The 23,264-nt window shown below is 36.3% G+C and overlaps 2 protein-coding genes and 1 long non-coding RNA gene across 4 annotated transcripts; 2 read left to right on the forward strand and 1 right to left on the reverse strand.

Annotated features, from left to right (window-relative positions):
* The first annotated feature begins 1,840 nt into the window (after positions 1–1,840).
* Positions 1,841–6,220, forward strand: LOC123655912. The gene is made up of 2 exons (XR_006743466.1): positions 1,841–1,929; positions 4,418–6,220. It is a non-coding gene; the product is annotated as an uncharacterized LOC123655912 (long non-coding RNA).
* A 1,742-nt stretch (positions 6,221–7,962) lies between these two features.
* Positions 7,963–12,729, reverse strand: LOC123655758 (protein lethal(2)denticleless). The gene is made up of 4 exons (XM_045591511.1): positions 12,617–12,729; positions 12,319–12,515; positions 11,493–11,604; positions 7,963–10,029 (listed from the first exon to the last, which is right to left on the reverse strand). The coding sequence occupies exons 1-4, from the start codon at positions 12,657–12,659 to the stop codon at positions 8,414–8,416; spliced, it is 1,968 nt and encodes a 655-aa protein (XP_045447467.1). The 5' UTR covers positions 12,660–12,729; the 3' UTR covers positions 7,963–8,413.
* A 1,710-nt stretch (positions 12,730–14,439) lies between these two features.
* LOC123655601 lies at positions 14,440–17,522 on the forward strand. 2 transcript variants are annotated; one of them, XM_045591368.1, is made up of 3 exons: positions 14,440–14,474; positions 14,722–14,763; positions 15,006–17,522. In XM_045591368.1, the coding sequence occupies exon 3, from the start codon at positions 15,157–15,159 to the stop codon at positions 16,894–16,896; it is 1,740 nt and encodes a 579-aa protein (XP_045447324.1). In that variant the 5' UTR covers positions 14,440–14,474; positions 14,722–14,763; positions 15,006–15,156; the 3' UTR covers positions 16,897–17,522. The 2 variants fall into 2 exon arrangements, with proteins under 2 accessions (XP_045447324.1, XP_045447323.1); XM_045591367.1 differs by having other exon boundaries at positions 14,443–14,763.
* Positions 17,523–23,264: the final 5,742 nt, after the last annotated feature.

Below are 23,264 nucleotides of genomic sequence, written 5' to 3' on the forward strand. Positions count from 1 at the left end.
TTATTTGTGTATTTAAATAATAACTAGGCTTAAGTGGTTTTTCGCTATTTACATAGTATTTTACTTATTTGTGTAGAGAATGTTACGTATAAAATTTATTATCATGAGACAATAGAAACGCCTTTTATTACGGTTATTTTGTAGATCGTGTTCAAATTGTGAGGTTAACAATTAATAAAACCCGCCGTTTAACAATAAATAATAAAAAAATTCATAAAGTATGGAAACAATCCTTCCCTTCAATAATAAATTGAAAGAAATATCTGAAATATCCCAACTGTTAGTCTCAAGTATAAAGAAAATATTATATTAAATATATCAGTCACGTCCGCGGGTCAGCCCTGGAGTCTCAATGGGGCGACGCGGCGCGCCATTGAGCGATTGTCAATGGCTGTGTGCCTTGCGCGCGCCGCCTTCCCCCCTACATAACCCGCCGTGGAATTAAAACGCACTTTTTACATCGCCCGCTATGGACATGAACGTTTTCGATGCATTATTGATATCGAATGCATTTTTCAACCCGTACAGTCCACGGTACACGACTTGCGGAAAATGTCGATCGTAAGATTTCCAGCGATTCCACGGTGCCTCATTTGTTGACGTTTTTCTGGATCGTTCCGAACCGTTTAGTAGTGGAAGTGTAAATCGAGTGAATGCGGCATAATACGTATAGTTAGTATTCGATAAATTTTATTCACATCAGATATCAATGTTGCTACCATAAAAGGGGTGTAGATTCTTAGTGTACAATTGTTGCATCATCGCCATTGCTAATTGCAACCCGACACATTCATTATTGTCGCTGTGTGCGTGCGACTGCGTACAGAAACTACTTGTCATTCGGTGTGTGTTGCCATAACTATACGTATGACATCTTGCGTCTTTCGCCATAACTGTACTCTTTAATTGGCACCTTATCGATCCTGCTTTATTGTATCAATAATTTTTTGCGTCCGCCGCATGATCGTCGATCGTGTTTATTTTCCATTAACTTACACGTTTGTAAGATTTATGCAATCCTATAGTTATCCAAATATATAGATATGTGGACAGTGCCTAATATCACACCGATTTACTTTAGATTCTATTCCTATTGATGTAAAGGAATCGTATTTATCGCTCTCGTCAAAACAGAGGTATCACTGAAAATCAGTTTTAGCTTTCTTTATAAAAGCCAACTAACTCCAAGCTAAGGGATACCTTTATGAATCACAACACTGAGCTGTAGACGGAGTTTTTATATGTATAATTATTTTCACTTTTTCTGTGTTTTTATGACTATTGAAAATTTTACGATTTTAAATATTTTATGACTAGATGCTTATTATTTTTATTTTCTTGTCTATTTTACTGTTGTCATTTTTGTAAACTATTTTTTTTTTTGTTTCATTTTATTTATGTCCCAAATAAAAGTGCTTCTTTTTTTAAAAAGCTAAGATCGTCTGAAAAAATATTTAAGTTACCTTCATTAATAACATCCCAATTCCGTTGATAGAGAAATCTAATTTGGTAGTGTTATTAAGATTTAAATATCATTTATTTATATACATTACTTCTATCAAATATATTCGGATATGTTTCTTATTGTTAAGTGCAATTAAATATTTTATATTGGCAACATTGTTCGAACTCTAAAATACTCTGTGGTGAGTCGAAATGGCTGTTTAAGTTGGTCTTCTTGTTGTGTGTGCTGCGGTTATAAAAAACAGAATAAATGAGCATATTAAAGAAATCAAAGCTAGTTTCTTTCCAAAGTCCTAACACTTATATTATACAAGAAGAGTTCTCCAAGTCAGTAGTAGCTCTAACTGTGTCACGTGTTCCAGCTGAAGGTGGGCGGCGGCGGCGTGCGGTCGTGGCGCGCGGTGGGCGGCGCGCACGGCGGCGAGCTGTCCGTGTTCTGCTGGTGATGGCGCCCGCCCTGAGCCGGTCAGTACCGCACCTACACTAGCCTGACAATTAGCTGTGTGGCTACGGCAGTAAAGAATATAGCCACCCCCTCTCTTCCCGTGGCTCGTGGATAACACAGTTCCACTACCACTGTGGAACTTAAAAAGCCGACTGATGGCGGGATAACCATCTAACTGCTGGCTTTGAAATACACAGGTCGAAGACGGGCAGCAGCGTCTTCGGTGCGACAAAAGCAGCCCTGCCAGTCGCCAACCTGCCTGCCCAGCGTGGTGACTATCGGCAACACACGAGTTGTGGACTTGTGGAGGCCTATGTCCAGCAGTGGACTGCGATAGGCTGAAGTGATGATGATGATGGGTGATGAGCCTGACTTTAATGTTCCAGTGACCTTGCTTTCTGCTTCGGGGATTATGATTTCCACCTAACACGCTTTCTAATTTGTTTTTTGAGTTGATATTGAGGCAGGATATATTTTGCCCATCTGGTCAAATACCTTAACCTTACAGAAGATCACAGCTAAATAACACTGCTCCCAAATGAGTTTGTGTTCCTCTAGAGAGTAATGTGGCTTGAGCTCCTGGGTAGGGTTAGGGGAAGGGTGCATCCTGCAAAACCAGGGGTATTGCAAACATAAATAGGATATATTCTGCCGTGACTACCTCTAATAATTGTATGTGAGTATTGTATTTTTTGCACATCTGCTTCCCCCTAAGGTAACCAAAAAATCAAGGAGTTTAACCTTTAAGACATCATCATCCTCCTGCCCTTATCCCACTTATGTAGGGTCGGCACAACATGTTTTTCTCTTCCATTCCTCTCTATTATTCGTCACTTCAGTGCTTACTCCTTTCTTTCTCATATCCTCACTCACACAATCCATCCATCGCTTTTTCGGTCTGCCGATCGCTCTTCGTCCTTCGACATTCATCCCTAACATTCTTTTACCGACATAGCGGTCATCCCTCCTCATTACATGCCCATACCACGCTAACCTATTGCTCCTTATTTTCTCTGTCACAGGTGCTACTTTCAAACTTCCCCTTATATACTCATTTCTAATCCGATCTTTCCTCGTTACTCCACACATCCATCTTAGCATTCTCATCTCGGCTGCGTGCACTCTTCTTTCATCCGTCACTTTTGTTGCCCAACATTCTGATCCATACATTACGACAGGTCTTATGATCGTTTTATAGATTTTCCCCTTAAGTTTAAGGGGCATTCGTGGATCACAAGCTGTTCCAGAGACCTGTCGCCATTTCATCCATCCCGCATTTATTCTATTTTTCACGTCACGGTCTATGTTGCCGTCATTTTGTATTAATGACCCAAGGTAGCGGAAGTCGGAGCAGACTGGTAGGGATACACCATCCAAGGCAATATGGGAAAAACTGGACGAACCGCTGAAATCGCAGAACAAGTGCTCGGTTTTAGACCTACTTATCCTCAATCCCGCGCCCTCCAGTCTTTCCTGCCATTTTCCCAGTCTGCTCTGTACCTCAAGGACATTATCTCCGACAAGAACAACGTCGTCAGCAAACAGCATACACCAGGGTGCTTCCTCCTGTATGTCTGATGTTAGAACATCCATTACCAGGAGGAATAGATACGGGCTTAAAGCCGACCCCTGGTGCAAACCTACAGCCACACTGAACTTGTCAGCTACCCCGGCTTCGGACCGGACGTGGGTGCTAGCTCTATCATACATCGCCTGAACAAGTCGTACATACTTCTCTGGCACTCCTTTCCTTTTCATAGCCCACCACAGAACCTTACGGGGGACCCTATCGTATGCCTTTTCCAGATCCACGAACACCATATGCAAGTCTTTTTGTGCGAGTCGATATTTTTCGCAGAGTTGGCGGAGTGCAAATATGGCGTCCGTAGTTCCCCGGCCCGGCATAAATCCAAATTGGTTCTGTGTGACCTCACATTCTTCTCTCATTCGTCGCTCTTCGTCGTCTTTAACCTTTAAGACAATGTCATGGATTTTATGCCAGAAATTCTGGCCTAACACCATTACCAAGACATTGTCAAGTTTCTGATTTTTGATAAAACATACTTCTCCACAATTTCAATTAATTTTTATTGCTTTTTTAAATAACTATTTTGAGCATTTTGATCTCAATTTTCCATCTGTCTGTTATGTCTATTTGTATTACATATAAAACTATTTTAATAGTGTTGAATGGCGCCCAAAATGGGACAAACACAACGGAACGGAACGGTTTGAGCGCCAATTTATAGTTTGTTAATTTATTATCCAATGCGTTTAAAGCAGGGCTTTCTTTAACTCTTAACTTTCTAGTGATGCGAAACCATTTGTCTAAATGTAAGTTTTCCCATGGACCACTGTTTTTGGGGTAAACCTGTGGTACTTATTTGTTCCTAGTCAGGCTCATTTACTCCCCTTTGCAGGTCACTTCGGGCGGGTAATTTCGGGACCTATGGTTAAGACCAGCTGGTTTAAAGCTTTAATGTAATATTTATGTTTTGTTGTTTTCAGGAGCGTGTCGCAGAGCGCAGCGGTGTCCGCCCCGACGTATTTACTCTACACTACCACTACCCACTTAGCGCAATAAGAAAACGATTCCGATGCCTGCCTCCTCGGGCGCTCGGGCTCCTTCGGCTGCGCTCGGACTCGCTCGGGTGCGTTCGGACCCGCTCGGCGACGCTCCGGTGTTGGAGTTCCTTTCGTTGCACTCAAATAATGATCAAAGTACAAACTTACTAATACTATTGTATCGAAGCGCGGCCGCCCCGCGTTGCCGACCGAATGTAGATTTTTGGAAATATTTACTCGTTTTGAATACTGTGTTTAAATTATTGCCACTCTTGATCGGTTTCGGATGTTTGTATTAGTGGACGCTACGCGTGTCGCCTCCTGTGGGGCGAATTTGTATTACATACGAGGCCATCGATAGGTACATACGGAGTATCGTTTGAACCGTCGAAGACGGACTTCGGGGACGTTCACGGATGCGGGTCTCATCTCCGGGATCGTTTTCTGCGGCGGTGTACGCTACTCGTGAGAATCGAAGATTTCGTTCGTTTCGTTCTAGTGTAGGTAGACGCGGCGTTAGATGCGCGTATTAATTAATACTTAACTTAGATTTTACTTTGTAATCGTGTCACCGCGTAACCGTGGCAGGCGAGACCCGCATCGCGTGAAACGTGTTACGAGAGGTGACGTATCGGTAGAATCGCCTCGGCTTTTGATCTCGAATTGCGACTGAGCGGCTCGGCGCCGGCGACAGTGGAGCGACAGCTGGGCGACAGTGGAGCAACAGCTGGGCGACAGTGGAGCAACAGCTGGGCGACAGTGGAGCGACAGTTGGGCGATAGCAGTCGCCGGCGTCGAGCCGCACGTGATTCCTTAATAGATTATCAAAATATTTTTATCATTTTTAAAAATGTCAATTGATATGAACACGAAGCGCTGCCTTTTGTGCAATATGAAGGATTTTTATGGGGTTCGTTTCGCTGTGAAATGGAGGACATCGCCGCCAGTGAGTGTTGTCACTGGACTGCGGCGAACTGTCGACGACGGGCGCGCTCGTGGTTCGTAGGCGTATCGGTTGTACCTAGTTGTAACTTATGTTAGTAGTTTATTTAGCTGGGCTAATTCTGTTACTCTTGTTGTGTTAAATGAAAATTAAAAATATATAATAAAAATGTGGTGCGAGTGGATACAGTGAGTTTAACGATAAAGACATTTAACAAATTTTCAAATTAATACGATAAAAATACTAAGACTTTTTTTAAAAATTGCTTGGATAAAGATTGTATGTACATAGTGTTAAGTTACGTAGATCGTAAGTGCAGTCCTAGATGTAGTAGGTATAACAAATTGTACGGCGAGGCGTCCAGCGCCCGCTCTTCTGTTAACAGTTCTTATTGTGTTACTTTGTTTCTGCTGAACTTTCGTTACTGACACGTCCATGTTGTTTCCCGACCTCTCGTGCGACTGACTGGCCGATTTTATATTGTAATCGGAACCATCCAAACGTCCATCACTGAACACATTGCAAGTGTCAAGTTTATTTTTGCAAATAACTCTAGAATATTTTTTGAAAAGGGGGAATATAAATAACTTTTTTACCGACTTGTCAATTGGAAGCCGGGGTCATCATTAAAGTATTTACTTGCTAATGTGTTTGGTCGCGGACTGTTGTGTGGGAGTGACGGCCGGCGATCGCAGCGATGTCTGTTGCAACAATCAGTGGTGATATTTACAAGATAATTTATATTATGTTTTTATATACTGAATTAACAAGCGTAATAAAGAGTGAGCAATGGCACATCTTAATTGTTGTTTTATTACCGCCGTGTATAAGAAAAACACAAATAAAACTTAATTTCTTTTTATTAAAAACTATATGTAATCACGTGTAGGCTTACTGACTAATTTAATCACATTGTAATGTAAACATTTTTACATAAAAAATATTAATCGAACGAGAATAAAATTACAAAATATCATTTTGTAATCGAATGTCAGAAGACTAAATATTATATCAGTCTATGCATGAAGCACTAGGAATCAAATCTTTAAAATTACATACAATTACATTTAAGATGAATATTTCATCTTTTGAACAGTCACTTCTGTAATAATTCTGGCGACACTGAATTGATATTTGACAAGATTTAGTGTACATTGTATGTAGATAGTGCAGTTTCCTTATGACATTAAATATCACCTGGAACTATTAGTAAGAACACCTTAGGACATCTTTATACTAAAATCGCTGGCCCCGGGCAATAAAGCGGTATACGCCGGTTACACCCTTTCTAATGTTATTTAATTTTTGGCTTCTCTGAGTATCAATCTATCACTCTTATTTTTTTCAGTTTTTTTTTATTAATATTTCGTTAGAATAAATGACAATAACCGTTTTATTGCATGGATAATTCTCTTACGACTAAGCTATGTATTATTGCATTACTCTAAGAAAAATAACACAAAAAACCGGTGAACATCTTTAGAGTAATTGTTAATGATCTTGCAATTAAAATAGTATCATCTATGAATTGTATTATACATTTTTTTAATTATTTCATTAAAAAATTATACGATTTGTTTTTAAAAAAATATTTTTAAAAGCTTAAATTGGTAAAAAAAAATAGCTTTCATTTGACATATTGAACGTCTGTTTTGGATCACTGTACACTGCACTATAAACAAATTAGCTTCTTTTATTTCTCCTGTAAAATTTGATTTTTGATATTACCGCTTTATTGCCCGGGGACAGCGAAATATTGGCTATTTTAGTGCAGTATGACAAAATAAAAGCTTACAAATCCAATTTTGCCGATAGCAATTTCTTAAGAAATGCAAACTGAATGTTGAGGTGGCAAAAAAGTCAAACTGATGTACTTATGACCTTTTTCTCAGAGTTTATTGTCTCGTTTACATTAATAATAAACAATCAACAATTGTTGACAATTTTACTAATTAAAAGCTAGTAATAATAATAATAATACAACACTACACTCAATAAAATAATTGTGTTTGCTCGCAAACAAGTAATATGTCGGTAGTAAAAAAATAGTCAGTTAAATAAGCATTCAAAAACACCCACTCAAAAAGTAATCCACGGATCTGGATCAAATTTAAATGGGACCACACGACAAGCATCAGATTTCAATTAAGTCATAAAAATTAGTACACCCAGTTAAATTGAGGTAACACAAACTGATAACCTCTTTCTTTTTTGAAGGCAAAAGCTTTGTACCCCTTTTTACGAAAACTGCGCCGATAGAGGAGTATGAAATTTCGCACACATATGTTTATACAAAGTGTGCAGAATGCTAATATTTCTTTTTTATTGTGCATAAGAATACATTAAATTAATAAAAAAACATTATACACATTACAATGTATTAGACACACACATATTACACTATTTTATTGACTGTCAGTCTGTAGTCAAATTGAAAATTTTAAAAAATGGTTCTTTATTTTCATAGTTTTTTGTCGATGTCGAATTTCGACCTCTGGGCGACCACTAGTATTACTAGTTACCACTTAGTAAATGAAAGAGATTCTTATACACATTGTGTATTATTTTTTTCTATATTGTTTTTATTGTAGAAAGGTTACATTAAATTCTGGAGCATATTGAGTGATATTTGAGAAAATCAAATTCAAGAGTCATTGTGAGACTTGTCAAATATCAACTTGGATCTTAGTGATGTCGGTCGTAACAGTCAAAATCTTAAAACAAGTTTCCATTAACGCATAATTAAAAACATTTTGAATTAAAAATCTTAGTAAACTAATACAATATGGATAATCCTGTGTGAGAGGGACATTAACTGGTGGTTTTTTTGCAAGCTTTTCCTCCATTTTCTCGATAGATTTTCCACGCCTTACAACACAAGCAATTCAAAATGATGCACCATTTAATAGTCTTATTCGTAGTTACCAATTTTCACGAGTTTCTTTATTGGGGTGAGACCCCAAACTGAAAGATGACGAGAAAATATTACTGATATTTCATTTATCTTTTTTAGCAACACTGAAATATTTGAGTATACTTCTATTTTTACTGTTTGATTTAGGAGTTTTCTCTGTAGTTGAATTTCTACGCGTGGGCAGAGTTTCTTTTGGACTAGCTAGTGTAACATTGGTTCTATCATTTCCCTCTGTAGTTTTGCTTTTCTTTTCGCGCACCATGAGCGTCAACCAGTCGGTCGTTTCCTGCTTTTTCCTAACCGGCGACATCAGTCTCAAGTGCGGCGCCTCTCCAGTTAAGACGAAATTGGGCAAATCTTTCGTGGGCGTCGTGAATCTTATAATTTTTACTTTGGTGGGTGAATTCTTGACGGGTGTCCTGTTATTGACATCGGTGGGAGAGAGAGCCTTCGGACTCCTCGGGGAAAGAATTTTGCAATTTCGCTTTTCGTAATTTTTTGTCGGAGTCATGAAAGAGGTGCCCGCCTTTGGCGAGAAGTATGTCCAGTTTTCCGATTCCGAGCAGTTTCTTTTGGGCGGTGTCGAGTCGGCCGGGGGCGTGGCCGGGCGCTTCGCCCCGCGAGGGGTCGATTCACCCGGAGTGTTCTCATCCTCCTCGGGTATAGTTGCATCGATCCGCAGGCGCTTCGCCCCCGTGTCGTCGGGCTCCCGGCCGCACATGAGGTCGGCGAGGCAGCGCTTGGTCCGCGGGGCGGGGCGCGCCCGCTTGCCCCCGGAGCCCGGGGCGGAGCCCGACCGGCGCTTCAGAGAGCTAGGAGTGCGTTCCGGAGCCCCCCAGCGCGGGGTAAGGCTCGCGTCTATGCGAGGAGTTACTTCGGCGTGTCCACGCGTCTCTACCTCGGACTCGGGGAACTCCCGACCCAAACGCCAGATCTTATGTCGCGCGTCATCGCTGCACGTCACGATCTTGACGTCACCTTGCGAACACCAAGCCGCGCAAGTCACCTCCGCGCGGTGGCCGTTTAAACGAACTATCGGCTGCGAGCACTTCACGTTCCACACGTACGCGTTTTTATCACTACTGCCGCTCACGAGGTAAGCTCCATCGGGGCTCATTCCCGTCTTGATGTAGAACGTACTATTCTCGTGACCGACGTATCTCTGTTCCGGTAGCGAATTAAAAGTTGAGACGTTGAAGCAGTACACTACGTCGTCCATGCAGCTAGCGTAGAGTCTGACACGAGCCTCGTCGACTATCAAGTTCGTATAACCGTTTCTTGCTGAGCTACCGCAGTACGGGATGGAGTTTCTCGGCAGTGGCTCTCTCTTGTAAACGCTGTAACTTTTGCGCGTGTCCCAGACTTTAATGGTGCCATCGCATTCGCCACACGAAATCAGTGTAACGTCATCGCGGAAGACGATGCCGGTGATAGAGAGGGCCCGGCGGGGTGCTACTCTTCGTGAACGAGACGGAGTGGACGATCTCTCAGCATGGCAGGCCTCTAGAGCCAGTTGAGGGCGTCCAGGAGCCCGGGAGTCCCACAGTAACACGCGACCATCGCGGGCCCCGGTGGCGAACACGCGCGGTTCAAGACGAGGAAAGGCAGCTGTCTTCACGGATCGTGTGTGTCCAGTGAACGATAGTTCGCGACGAGGGCCTGTCTCCGATACGTCCCACAGGCACGCCGTGTGATCACCTGTAATTTTTTTATACAATTAGAGTATGGTCTACCTGATGGTAAGCATTACTTTAGCCTATAGACACCTGCAATACCAGAAGCATTGCAAACATTGCTGACTCTACCACTGACACTTCCCACGATTTCTGGCCATCTTACTCGACACAGGGACACAACACTTCTTGAGAGCAGTATTGTTTAGTAATGTAATGTACAATAAAATACAATTACAAAAGCTCATGATTTTGAACAGGTTTTTATATCCCGCTGTGTCCAACTGCTGGCTAAGAAAAATAGTAGTGGACGGTTATGCAGAAGTACGTTGCCAGAGTAGCTCGTATATCAAGACAAAGTTAAATTTAAAAATGGGCTAGAATTTTTTTTACATGGAATGTGATTTATAGCACCTACAGAACCTTCATTTGAAGGAACGTAGTTAAGAGTAGAACACTGTATATATGTATATATAGATATATATTAGGTTTGCAAACAAGTACACAGTCCACATGATCAGAACTAGTTATTGTAGCCTTTAGATACCAGCAAGACCAAAAGCATCGCAAGTGCATTGCCGATCCTAGATTTTAAGCAGCATATTCCTATTCCTGTTGCGCCTTACCTCAATGTGCTGCAATGCTAAACAAGTCTCGTGTACAGTGTAACCTAAGGTTAGCATGTCCAAACAAGTTTTAGTTACATCACAGTAACTTTTTTGTAATAAAAACAATATAATACATTATGAATAACATAATCAACTGATTTAACATTGAGATAAGTATGCAAAAATCTTAAAACACTTATTAGGAACCTGTTTATTATAAAATACATAATTGTGTTTGCTCGCAAACGAAAAAAAAACCGACTTCAATTACATCAACTAGTAATACAACGTAGATCGACTAAAAAATAGTCAAGTAACAACGCGTTATCAAAGATTACTCAAAAAGCAGTTATCAGATCTCGGTAAAATTTATATGTGACCACATGATAAACATCAGCTTTCGAATAAATTAAAAATTATCAAAATCGGTACACCCAGTAAAAAGTTATTGCGGATTTTCGAGAGTTTCCCTCGATTTGTCTAGGATCCCATCATCAGATCCTGGTTTCCTTATCATGGTACCAAAAAAAACTAAGGATATCCCCTTTCCAACAAAAAAAAAGAATTATCAAAATCGGTACATCCAGTAGAAAGTTATGTGGTATAATACAACGTAGGTCGACGAAAAAAGCGTCAAGTAAAAACGCATCATTAGATATAACTCGAAAAGTAGTTGTTAGATCTCAAATAAATTTAAATGGGACCAATTGGCACACAAAACCTTTCGATTAAAACAAAATTTGTCGAAATCGGTCTACCCGGTCAAAAGTTCTGATGTAACATACATAAAAAAAAAAAAAAAAAAAAAAAAAAATACAGTCGAATTGAGAACCTCCTCCTTTTTTCGAAGTCGGTTAAAAATCTTAATTATTGACTATACCTGATACAGTAACAAATTTCATATACAGCGGCATCCAAACCAGGTCAAAGACAGCATTGTAGTGACACTGAAAGCCTTCCAATTTTTTTGTAGTTTCCATTGTCCTTGTATCCTGGAAATGTAAATTCCAATAAATCCCTACTAATATTATAAATGTGAATGTAAGTTTGTTTGTTACGCTTTCACGCGAAAACTACTTAACCAATCATCATGAAACTTTGTACACATATTCTTGGAGGTTTTAGAAGTAGCATAGGATACTTTTTATTTAAAAAAATTCAATGGGAGCGAAGCCACGGATAAAAGCTAGTATATACATAAATAGTTAAAAAAAAAAACACTTTTGGACACTTCAATGAAATGCAACAAAAGAATTTTTAATTTGATGTTGAGTAGTTACAATATCAGCCAAGATATTATTGATTGACTGATTGATTGGTTTAATGGCTTTCAGTTGTGCCAGAGAAACACGGTTGATTCCGCCAGTGTGTGGCCATGGAGTGGAGACCACACGTAGGAGATTGATTGGTTGGTGCAGTTGAGATAACAGTCTCAATTGAACAGATATTATTTATCTGAGTATGTATGACCTTTGATGAATGGACTGAGGTACTGTTGGCTTTAAACGAAAAAATACATAATTTTTTTGTATAGTAAATCATATCATTTTAACATTAAAGAATGTATGTTCTTCAATTATTACAACTTATTGTTCATTTGGAAATTATCAAAAATATTGAAAAGCCAAATTTGCCATTATAAAATCCCTTGTGACCGATTAGGTAGAATTAACGACGACGTAAGCCATATATTTATTACTAATTACCTGAATAGCGACCCGACCGTCCTCATTTGCGAGTGCAAGGATATGTGGATAACCTGGAGCTTCGGAGAAACGACACGCAAATATCGGAGGGTCCTGGTCGAAATCAGGAGGCAAGGTGTTGTTCTGTAGCCCGTAGAAAGACTCATCGCTGTGTACCATCAACCTTTTCAACACGAAATCGTAGTTGAAACGAGAGTCTAGAAAATACCGCGTAACTGTTATTTACCCTTTGTCATGAATAACAATTAACAAGTCACATTTACTGAATAAGTTTAGATTAAATACATGTCGTACTTACATATTCCAAGTTGACGGTCAATAATATTTTGAACTTCGTTCATTTTTCCATGAATTAGCGCAACATTGCAACATAAAACTGGATTGTAAACTAATTTTACCCGCAATTTTCAGTCGAATGACACTGTCACTGATACTAAGACACAGACTAATCACCTCAAAATACAATAGTCAACAGATAAGAAAACAAAGCTTATAAGTAATGTAAAGATTGTTATGTAATGTAAGAATGTAATACCGTTTTTTAAGAGACATTCTCGATTTTTCTATAACGCTTTAATGTTTTATTTTTAAAAATAATAAAACAAAACTAATTAAAATACTTTTAATAATAGTATTTCATAATGAAACGAATCTTGAATTTTATATACATGTTTAAATATTATTAAAAACTTGCAATGTATGCTATGTACGTAATTTAAATATATGTAAGGCCCTGTGTCATCAGTTGTAGATAACGCTATTTGACCATTATTTGACCGATGAACTTATCCACCAGAAAAAAGGTTTTATTCAATATTATTTTTTAACATTGAATTTTACTATATTTATGAGATTCTTCTATATATTAATTTTAAAATTGTAATTTATTAATTGAGGAGAGACAGGTCGTACTGGTGTATTCTACCTCCCGTTATCAAAAACTATTTATATCGACCGTCATCCGTCAAATAGCATTATAGCATTATTAGCAAACGAAAAAACCGATTTCAATTACATCGACAAGTAATACAACATAGGAAGACGAAAATATAGTCAAGTAAATACGCGTTATACCTAGTGCCTTTTACTACCAAGCCGTTTGATGGTTTTAATGTGTTCCACGAGCGATACACGTCTAGGTGGTATATCTATTTGGTGGTCTTGTTAAAGAATGAGATCAACATCTTCATCTGAGGAGTTTTCTAGTGTTACTTTCGGCTTGAAAACTCTTGTTAGATGATCTACAAATAAGTTTGTTTTATCCTGGCTTGTTCTAGCCCAACTGTTTTCTTTTTTTACTGGGGCTTTTGGTAAAACTAAAAGGTAAAAAAAATTAGAAGTAAAAAAACTTTTTCGTAAATAAGAACAAGATTACGCAAATTCATTTAATAAGTTTATCTGATTGATTTTAATTTTTAAAATTTTGAAACTAAGTACGAGAACTTAAATACCGCGACCATCGTGACAAGCTATTATAATCTTATATATAAAATTTTCGTGTCACAATGTTAGTTACCATACTCCTCCGAAACGGCCGGACCGATTTTTACGAAATTTTGTGTTTATATCGGGTAGGTCTGAGAATCGGTCAACATCTATTCTTTATATCTTTAAGTTACAAGGGTTAATAATATATATGAAACAACGTTTGCTGGGTCAGCTAGTAATAAATATATATTTACACAGTACACGCACACGGTCGCCTGTTCCTAAAGTAAACCACTTAATACTTGTGTTATAGGTAACAGCCGACTGTTATAGCTACATTTTTTTCGATAAACATACTCATAAATTATATATATAAATATATATTACGCCCAGACTCGGGGCGGGAATCGAACCCACAACTCGCGGAGCAAAAAGCAGGGTCACTACAAATCTTACGAACTGCGTCAACGAACTAGTCTATCATAAAAATTGTGTAATGTCTTCATATTTTAATATTAAAAGATTTAAGAAAAAAATCTTTTTTATTTTTAACGCATTTAAATAAATTTTGTTTCTTTTTTTAAAATATATTCTTTTAATTTATTTTATATCTGCATGACTGAACCATCAACCAAGGAACTTATACCCAAATAACTTTCGCGATCTGAACATTTTTATTTTTTAACAATAATTAGTTTTATCTGTGGATCTTGCTTTGCTGCGAATTGGTGCTGTAATAATGTTTCTTTTTATTTTTTTATTTCTTGTGAAATATTAGATAATTTTCAAAGCGATAAGACTTTTATTGAAGATTTTGGTGTTATAAATAGAATTAAATGTTTTCCATTGAATAATTAAAAGTAAATAGATACTTATAGAGACTTGTAGTTGACCCATTTAGTTCCAGGCTAATATTTTAAAAATCTTACGTTGTTTTTACGTAAAATATAACGCCCGTGTCTTTTGTGATTGTAGAAAAAGTTTAAAGATATATTCTGTCGACCAGTTGTCTAAAAAGTAAGTAAATACATTAAATTTGCTTTTTCGTCTTCCATTTCGCATCGATACGGCGTCATAATGTTGCATTCATTTGACAGATTTAAAAGCAATAGCTACATTGGTTTTATTAACAACAAAAAAAAAAAGAACCAACGAAGCGTTGTGCTTGTAATATTCGTATTTATTTAGATCATTGTTATTTTATTAGTTATGAAAACTGATTTAGGTTATTTAATAAAAATCGATTACGTCGTTTCCAGGTCCATGGAATGTGATTAAAATGGGTAAAAGCGTACGTTACCGGCAGCGAATTGCGGTCGTTTCGTCGAACGAGAGCGCTGAATTAATCAACAGAGTAGCTTGTAGTTGGCGTGCACCCCTTCAGTGCCTGTCGCATTTCATCCACTCTCAATGCTCGTCAATCTGGTCCCGTATTGCCCGCCAGAGCAACCCATTGCCACCACCAACATCCACCCAGCAGACCTTCCCTTTATGAACAATATGGATGAGATATCTTTCTGGATCTACACGAAAAGAGCTCCTTGCCTATTCAACTACGATAACATTGTCAAGAAACAAATCGAACAAGCACATTGTTCTAAGGCGAAACCTGCGAGTGTTCAGAGTGCTTGTGAGGAGGTGCCTTCACCAAAAAAGAAGAAAAGGAAATTAAAACTGTTGGATGATTCAGTGTCTAGCGAGAAGCAGCAGAATGTTTACTTTGATACAACAACAACAACAAAACAAAAAACTGCACCCAGTTGTAAATCAGAGGCCATTGCTTCAAACGTTGATTTTAATATTAAAAATTCACCGCAACAAAGCACAGCGAAACGGATGAAATTACAAAGAAATTGTCAAAAAACCACACAAAAGAAAAATAAACTTGTGACATCAACACCTAAAGTAACTCCGAATTTGCGGAGAAGCTTGAGAAAGGCTCAGCAGAATCTCGGCAACAGTCAACTGAATGATTCATTTGAAATTAATAACTCTTGCCTAATTAATGGAATACAAGAAGACGAACAAGTAAATAAAGAAGGAAACATACAAAAGTTACAAAGTGCCGACCAGTCTGGTCACAACAAAAGTAAAACAACAGTTAAAGAGAAAGATACAATCGTACATAACGGCCAGTTTGATGATTTAAGCGATGTGTCTGGCTTTACCGCTAATTACATCAGGTCGACAAAGATTCACTCTTCAAAGGCACCAAGAAAGTTGAGGACCAGAAATAGTAGAAACCTCGTGAAGGATTCAAAACAAAATGTAACACCGGAGAGTGAAAAGATAGTAGTTTGTTTGAACAAGGCTGTAAACACACCATTGCCAGACACCACAGTCTTGAACTGTAGTACTGACTCCTCACAGAATGTCATCAATCTGGTATCTGTGAAAAGCAATGAAAAGTCCAAGAAACTAAATAAGAGTACATCTCTCTTAAAATTTATGGACGCAAAGTTAGAAAAAGGAAACACTTCTAACAAAATTGGCAAGCAAAGAGCCAAAAGTAATCTTGATATTTCCTTCCAGTCTAAAACTAGTGGAACGTCCAGATATCCTCGAAGACAGAGAAATAATACTGTCGGTGATTCAGATCAGAACGACTCTAAAATCAATACTACCGCGGTTAGCTCACTGACCACCAGGCACAGTGCTCGTAAAGCAAGTAAATTAAATGATTCAGATAAGAAAGAAAACACTCAAAATAAAGTTACTACAAGAGCAAGAAGCAGAAGAAAACTAGATCTACCATTAGAAAATAAGGAGACTGGTTGCTCGGGGCTGCAATTAAATGATTCAAGTGAGCAGATTAGTTCTAGTGCCGCATTAAACATGGCAAGCCCTGCTAAAAGAGGTAAGAAAAATTTGTCAGTGAGATGTCTCCGAAGTAGGAGATGTAGGGATAAAAATGGACAAGAGTTACATTCTACCAGTGAAAAAAGTGACAAAAAAGATGAAGACATTGCACAGAGTTCTGTCGTACACTCATCTACACCGGGATGTGTGAGTCGTGTAAAAAAATCTATGGACAAAACTGGACAGTCGTTAAGGAGAGACTCTCTAAGAGACAAAAGTGGTTTTGCTGCGTGTTTCTCAGACAGTGACAGTGACAGTGAACCTTTGAAACAACGAAAGTTCTTCTGTTAGCATTTAATGGACATTATAAATAGCTTAATAGCTTTGAGCGAATATAATCAATATTGGAAATTTCCTCTAGTAGCTGTTTTAGGCGCGTGCCACTCATCTTATAACATATTCGATTCGTCGGCAGTCGTATGCTCTCATTGTGCCCACATTAGTGCCCACTTTACATAGATAATGATAAATTTTCAAATAGCTCATAGATAATAAATTGCATATTTGCAATATTTGCGAGTAATGCATCAAAACAAAAATATTTAGAGTGGCATAATATGTAATATAACACATACTTGTGATGTTATCATTGTATTTGTAATAATAAGCTTGCTTGAGATTACTAGGTACTTGTCTGGCGAAAACAGTGCTGAATAAAAAAAAAATAGACTTTGATGGCATGGTTAATTTATTGTATTCAGAGGATGTGATTGTACACATGCCGAATGTGACACGAATGAAATTTGTGTATGATATTTGTATTATAAAGTGCCATTTTATGAAATATAATTCAATTGATGTATCTTCATTTTTCCATGACTACGTCTCTTGTTATGTGTTAGTTAAGATTTTAATTTAGAGTAACTATATTGCACTCTATTGTTTATTTTGTATTAAATTTTTGTGTAATAAATACATTTAATGTTTTTTAAGTTTGTACTTTATGTGCACGCTCATTCCCTTACAAAATATACAATAAAGACATTGTTTAATTTTATCTGAACTGTAATGAGTATTTTAGATAAATGAAAGCAAGCTTTTGATCATTATATAATTTCTGTGGTGTTAAGGGAAAAGGAGATAAGTACAATATTTGAACTCTTTAAAACGGGCAATTAAGTAATAAAAAAGCAACTCATGTGAATTGTTAGAAAATTGTAATTTATTTAATTTTAGACATAACTTCTTTTTGCCATGAGACCAATTAATATTTTTAATCAATAGGTGCAAAAATGTTTTTAAAATTTTTATTCATAACTCTAAATTTCCACAGTAAAAATCAAGAATTGTTTGTTTTATTTTTTTTGGCCAGGAGATAGTTTGAAACTGTTAATATTATTAAAACAAATTTAATAATTTATTACTTTAATATTTATTCAATTTGCTTGTAATTTAATATGGGTATATAATAGAATATAATCTTTAATTATCGTTTAATTCAGCTTTTTTCCTTTTTTTTTACGATCTACTTCTAATTGCACTGACGCACTTCAATTACATCGACAAGCATTACAACGTAAGTAGACGAAAAAAATTAACAAACGCACTAGTCACTACGATTTTTGAAGGTTCCGCTCGATTTCTCTGTGATGCCATCATCAGATCCTGGTTTCCTTATCTACCACACTTGGGGTATCTCTTTTCCAACCAATAAAGAATTAACTAAATGGGTTCATAAACGATGAAGTTATCCCCGAGCATTATCATCAATATCTATAAAAAACTCCATACAAAAAAATACAGGAATATAATTATATATAAGAGATTTCCACCTATATATTGACTCATCACGATATCTCTGGAACCATCAGGCGTAGAGACTTGAAATTTGGTAAGAATGTTCCTTTCGCCGAGTAGAGGTCAGCTAAGAACGGATTCGAAGTAATTCCACTCACAAGTGGGATTACGGAGGCGTTAATAATGGAAAATTCCCGTTTTTAAACTATAGCGCTAAAAATAGCGCGAACTCATGTGTTTTGCCCATAGTCACCACCCTGGACAGTGCTGCCGTTTTCGGTCTGTGTATTTCAAAGCCAGCAGTTGGATGGGTATGCCGCCATCGGTCGACTTTATAAGTTCCAAGGTAGTAGTGGAACTGTGTTATTCCGTAGTCGTTTCTTACGACACCCACGCGAAGAAAGGGGGTGGCTATATTCTTTACTGCCATAGCCACACAGCAGAAACTAAAAAGTATCCCTCTTGAATACCAATTATTTTATTTATTTATTTTTAAAATAAATAAATAAATAATTTTGGGAATGCATTTAATTTATAAAACAAATTAAGATTTGTTAGTAAATTAAAATTTGCTAACTAGTGACATCTTGTATAAACAGTACGTATTAGGTTGGTTTTTAAAGAATATCTGTCGACTTGTCAATAGATGGCGCTGAAATAACTCCGTTACTAAAGTGAAATAATTGCTACTTAACACTAGATGTCCTATTTTTTTATTCTATTAATATTCATAAAAGCCAAAAGCAAGTTCAAAGCTTTGATGAACATCAACATACTTTAAAAAAAAATTATCGACGCGATTATAAATCTCACATTCTGAGATTATGCATTCAAATAAACTCTTCATTTTCTTTATTTTTTTAAATTGAATTCTTTGAGTAATCTCTTTCTTCAAATTAAATCTATTATGAACATATAAAGGGACGCAAACAATTATCACAGTGGTTGTCAAGCTTTATTATGTCATACTGAAATATTTGTTAAATACTGTTATCTATATTTTTTAAAACTATTTTTTTGCAGATGTTCAAGGAAATATTTGTTATTTGGCTCCTTATCCCGTATTTGTAAGCAAATATAAAATTATTGAAGACAAAACAAGGTTCACGACTTTCAGGGATATGTTCATCTATATATGTTAGTGTTGTGCATGAGCCCACAAAAAAAAAAAAAAACAAAAAAAATCGTAGCGACGCGCGCAGGGTACAGCTATTTCGAAATAAAAAGTATTAAAACTAGTTTTTCACTGCGACTTCGTCCTCAATAGTTTAAGTCCATTTTCACCGTTTTCTCCCATCAAAATACAGCTTGTCATTCAGTGATAATGTACAATTCCGCTGGTGAAATAGTTTTTAAAGCTTATCTATAACAAAAAAAATTATCAAATCTTAGTCAAATCAAAAAAAAAAAAAAAGTAATTATAGATTACAAAAAATAATTTGACGGATTGTTATCAGTATGGACATCATTACAAAATATTGTGTAACATTTCAAGATCGAAAGAGAAGAGATAATATGAAATTTATTTAATTATAGTAATAGATAACATACTATATTCTTAAATGTATTTTAAATTTAGTAAAAGTATTTTAATACGAAACTTACAAAAGAGGCGTAACCCTGACATTTTTAAATATTTTATGATTATGAGAATTGTATTACTATTTTATTGTAATAGGGATAATTTTGTTTTATAAGCTTGCCATATTATATACATATATAATTGTATATATTGTAAATGTGCGAAATATTTTAACGGATTCTGTAGATTTAGGACATATTCATATTTAGTTTATGGCTCTGAAATATATCAAAATTTTAAATATTTTTTAGTAAATCAATATCTGAAATCAGTAAAAAATTAGCGTCATTAAAAATGGTCAACAAGTCGAACAAAGACAAAAGTATCCTACTTTTTAAGGTTAAAGCAGAGTCGACTTTTTCATTATTATATGACACGAACTATTCAGATTTACCTAAAATTAATTTAAATAAATATTGAATATGAACCAAAACTTCTTATTAATCAGAAATAGGTTCTTCTATATGTTATTATACTCGTCGTCAGGTAACAAAGAACATAACTCCATCACAAAAGACCAAGCGAACTGTAGCGTTTTACAAATAATATAAAATTATAATACGTTACACCTCTACAAAAGAAAGTAAAGAGCTCTCAAAGCTCATTCGAATTATAATAATAAAATCGCCACCTTACGTCCAGCACACCAATGGCGCGGCGCTCGAATTGTCGAGATTACAATGAGATGTCATCGAGTCAATCCGATCATTCCGCGTCGCTACCTCCGCGACAGTTTAGCAAACCTCGAGACGTGGGAACTCGCAGAACTGTCAAGTGTTCTCTTGAACAGTGCTTGAAAACGTACAATGTAATTACGAAAAATATAGCAAGCAGCTATTCTTAACTGCTGTTAAGGTTTTCGCTTCGTGGGTTCTATTAAGGAGGAAATTTTTGTACGTTTATGGGCCTATGGTAAGATGTTAAAACTATAGTCTCTAGTTTCGTCTGTTTTATCGGAATATATGTATGTGTATGTATGACAAACTACAAAATCAAAATCAAAAATAGCTTCATTCAAATAGGCTCTAAGAGCACTTTCGAATCGTCATTTTACAAATTAAAACTTTAAAAATAAATTATTATTTTTGTAAAAGTGAAGCTACCACCGATTCGGAATGTAGATTCTGCAGAGAAGAATCGGCAAAATACAATATATTAAGTTCTATCTACATATTAAATGATCAAAATTAAAGTTTAATATTTAATTGAGACGAAAACTGGAAGTTAAAGTCCTAACGGCGATATCCCCAAGAAAGTTGCAAAACAAAAACTTTGGGATATACCATTAGTTTACCATTAGTTACCACCATTAGTACCGCAACACCTACTCATATAAATTTGACGCTTATAAGTGACAACAAACGGCGCCAGGCTTCTAGCTGTGTTAAAAAAGAGTCAGGTCATTAGTTACACGCAATGCCGTCAAAAAACCTTGGGACACTTAGACCATGAACGTTTCAGAATTGCTGTCGGTCTCCGGTTGGGAACTCGGGAACTCCACTGTGATTTATATACAGATGTCCGTGCGGAAAGGAGGTTGATTCTTTTGGACTTCATGACCTTTCCTGCAACAAGAGCTCAGGTAGATATTCCCGCTACGGTTCCTTAAATAAAACCATGAAAATAAATGTATATACGATATCTTGAGACGCATACATCTCTCTCAAAATATGCAAGGAGATATATATTCTTTTTATAGGGAAACTTTTATTCTATCACCCCAAAATTTTTCGTTCATCTATCGCATGTCGCATGTCGCGAGTACCCGATAAACACACAAATACCGCGGAATACCTATTCCGTGTTTTGATCTGTGTATTAATGTAAATGTTTTCATTCACCAAAGTTTCACTTGTATCGTGGTTTCATAAAACACAATTCATTTTTATATGTAGTAAGATTATGAATATACCTAATATTAAGCTTCAGCCTGTAACGTCCCACAGCTGGGCATAGACCTTTTTCCCCACGTAGGAGAAGGATGCCTATTAGAACGTCTTAAAGTTATCTCAACATAGTGTTTAGCTTACGTCTTAAGGTAGATAAATATTTCTTAGTTAGTCATTCTTCTTTAGTAATCGGGATCATCAAATTAATCAATGCAGAGGTGTACAGTTTTTAACTGACTTCAAAAATTCTCTATTTGTTTATGTTACCTCAGAACTTTTGACTGTGTGGACCGTTGTCGATGATTTTTTGAATCGAAAGGTGGTGCGTGTCATTTTGTCATATTTAAATTTATTTGAGATCTAACAAGTACGTTTCGAGTTATATCTAATAATGAGTGTTTACGTGATTATTTTACGTTGTATTATACCGCTTAACTTTTCACTAGGCTCTCACTAGGTATATCGATTTTGATGATTCTTGTTTTAATTTATAGCTGATGCTTGTCTTGTGATCTCATTTAAATTTGATTGAGAACTCACGACTACTTTTTGAGTAATCTTTGATAATGCATATTAACTTGACTATTTTTTCGTCTACATACGTTGTATTTGTCGATGTAATTGAAGTTTTTTTTTTCGTTTGTGAGCAAACACAATTTTATTGAGCAATTGTCACATAAAACATATTATATTGTTATAATACAACAATATAATATCAAATCAGTTATTATTTCAAAGTAAGAAATAAAAAATATAAGCAATTACAAAATGATTTGCTTATTTTATTATATCTGTCACACTAGTAAAAAGTTTACATATGTTTCTACTTATAACTTTTTAAATCTTTTTCAAGTCGATCTCGTCTGTGAAGCGATGTCTTGTCAGCGTAACTTTATACGCCTTATACTAAAGATAGGTAGTGTGTTTGTGTTGTGTTTTGTCTACATTTATTCAAAAAAAAAGGGAAAAAACCGCTAATACAATGAACGAGACGCATAAAGCAAGAAGTTGTTAACATTTTTTCTATCTAACCATTTAATTAAATTGAGAATGTTATATACTGACGCTTTATTGTTGTTGTACGCTTTGTTGTATTATTATTGCCATTAGCAAATAGTTTTTTTTTTTTTTTTTTACTTAAGTGTTATCATACACGACCTCTTTAGTTGCCTGTGCCTCCTTTGCACATTATGTTTGTTTCTTATCTGCGTGCGTTATATGATAGTTATACTTAAATACATAGTCATACTAAGTTTGTATTACTTAAAGGTTTTTTGTATGATTTATAATAAATATATATCTAAGAGTAAAACACATTCTTGATGTTAAATAAATTGATTATACCGGTAAACAACAAACTATAAATGTGTTTAACTAACCAATGAAGTCATTTTAAATTGTAATGTAGTCGTAAGTCCGTATGTTTCGCGGTGGAAGTAACACGATACGCC

Source organism: Melitaea cinxia, chromosome 8 (genome assembly GCF_905220565.1).
Source record: "Melitaea cinxia chromosome 8, ilMelCinx1.1, whole genome shotgun sequence".
NCBI classification, from domain to species: Eukaryota; Metazoa; Arthropoda; class Insecta; order Lepidoptera; family Nymphalidae; genus Melitaea; species Melitaea cinxia.

What these genes read in the sequence shown, in the direction of transcription:
- LOC123655758 (XM_045591511.1), bottom strand. Translation starts at nt 12,659, where the DNA reads ATGAACGAAGTTCAAAATATTATTGACCGTCAACTTGGAATAT. An exon ending in TGACCGTCAACTTGGAATAT is followed by an intron (nt 12,516 to 12,616) that starts GTAAGTACGACA and finishes GGTATTTTCTAG; the next exon opens with ACTCTCGTTTCAACTACGAT. An exon ending in ACGGTCGGGTCGCTATTCAG is followed by an intron (nt 11,605 to 12,318) that starts GTAATTAGTAAT and finishes TTACATTTCCAG; the next exon opens with GATACAAGGACAATGGAAAC.
- LOC123655601 (XM_045591368.1), top strand. Translation starts at nt 15,157, where the DNA reads ATGCTCGTCAATCTGGTCCCGTATTGCCCGCCAGAGCAACCCATTGCC.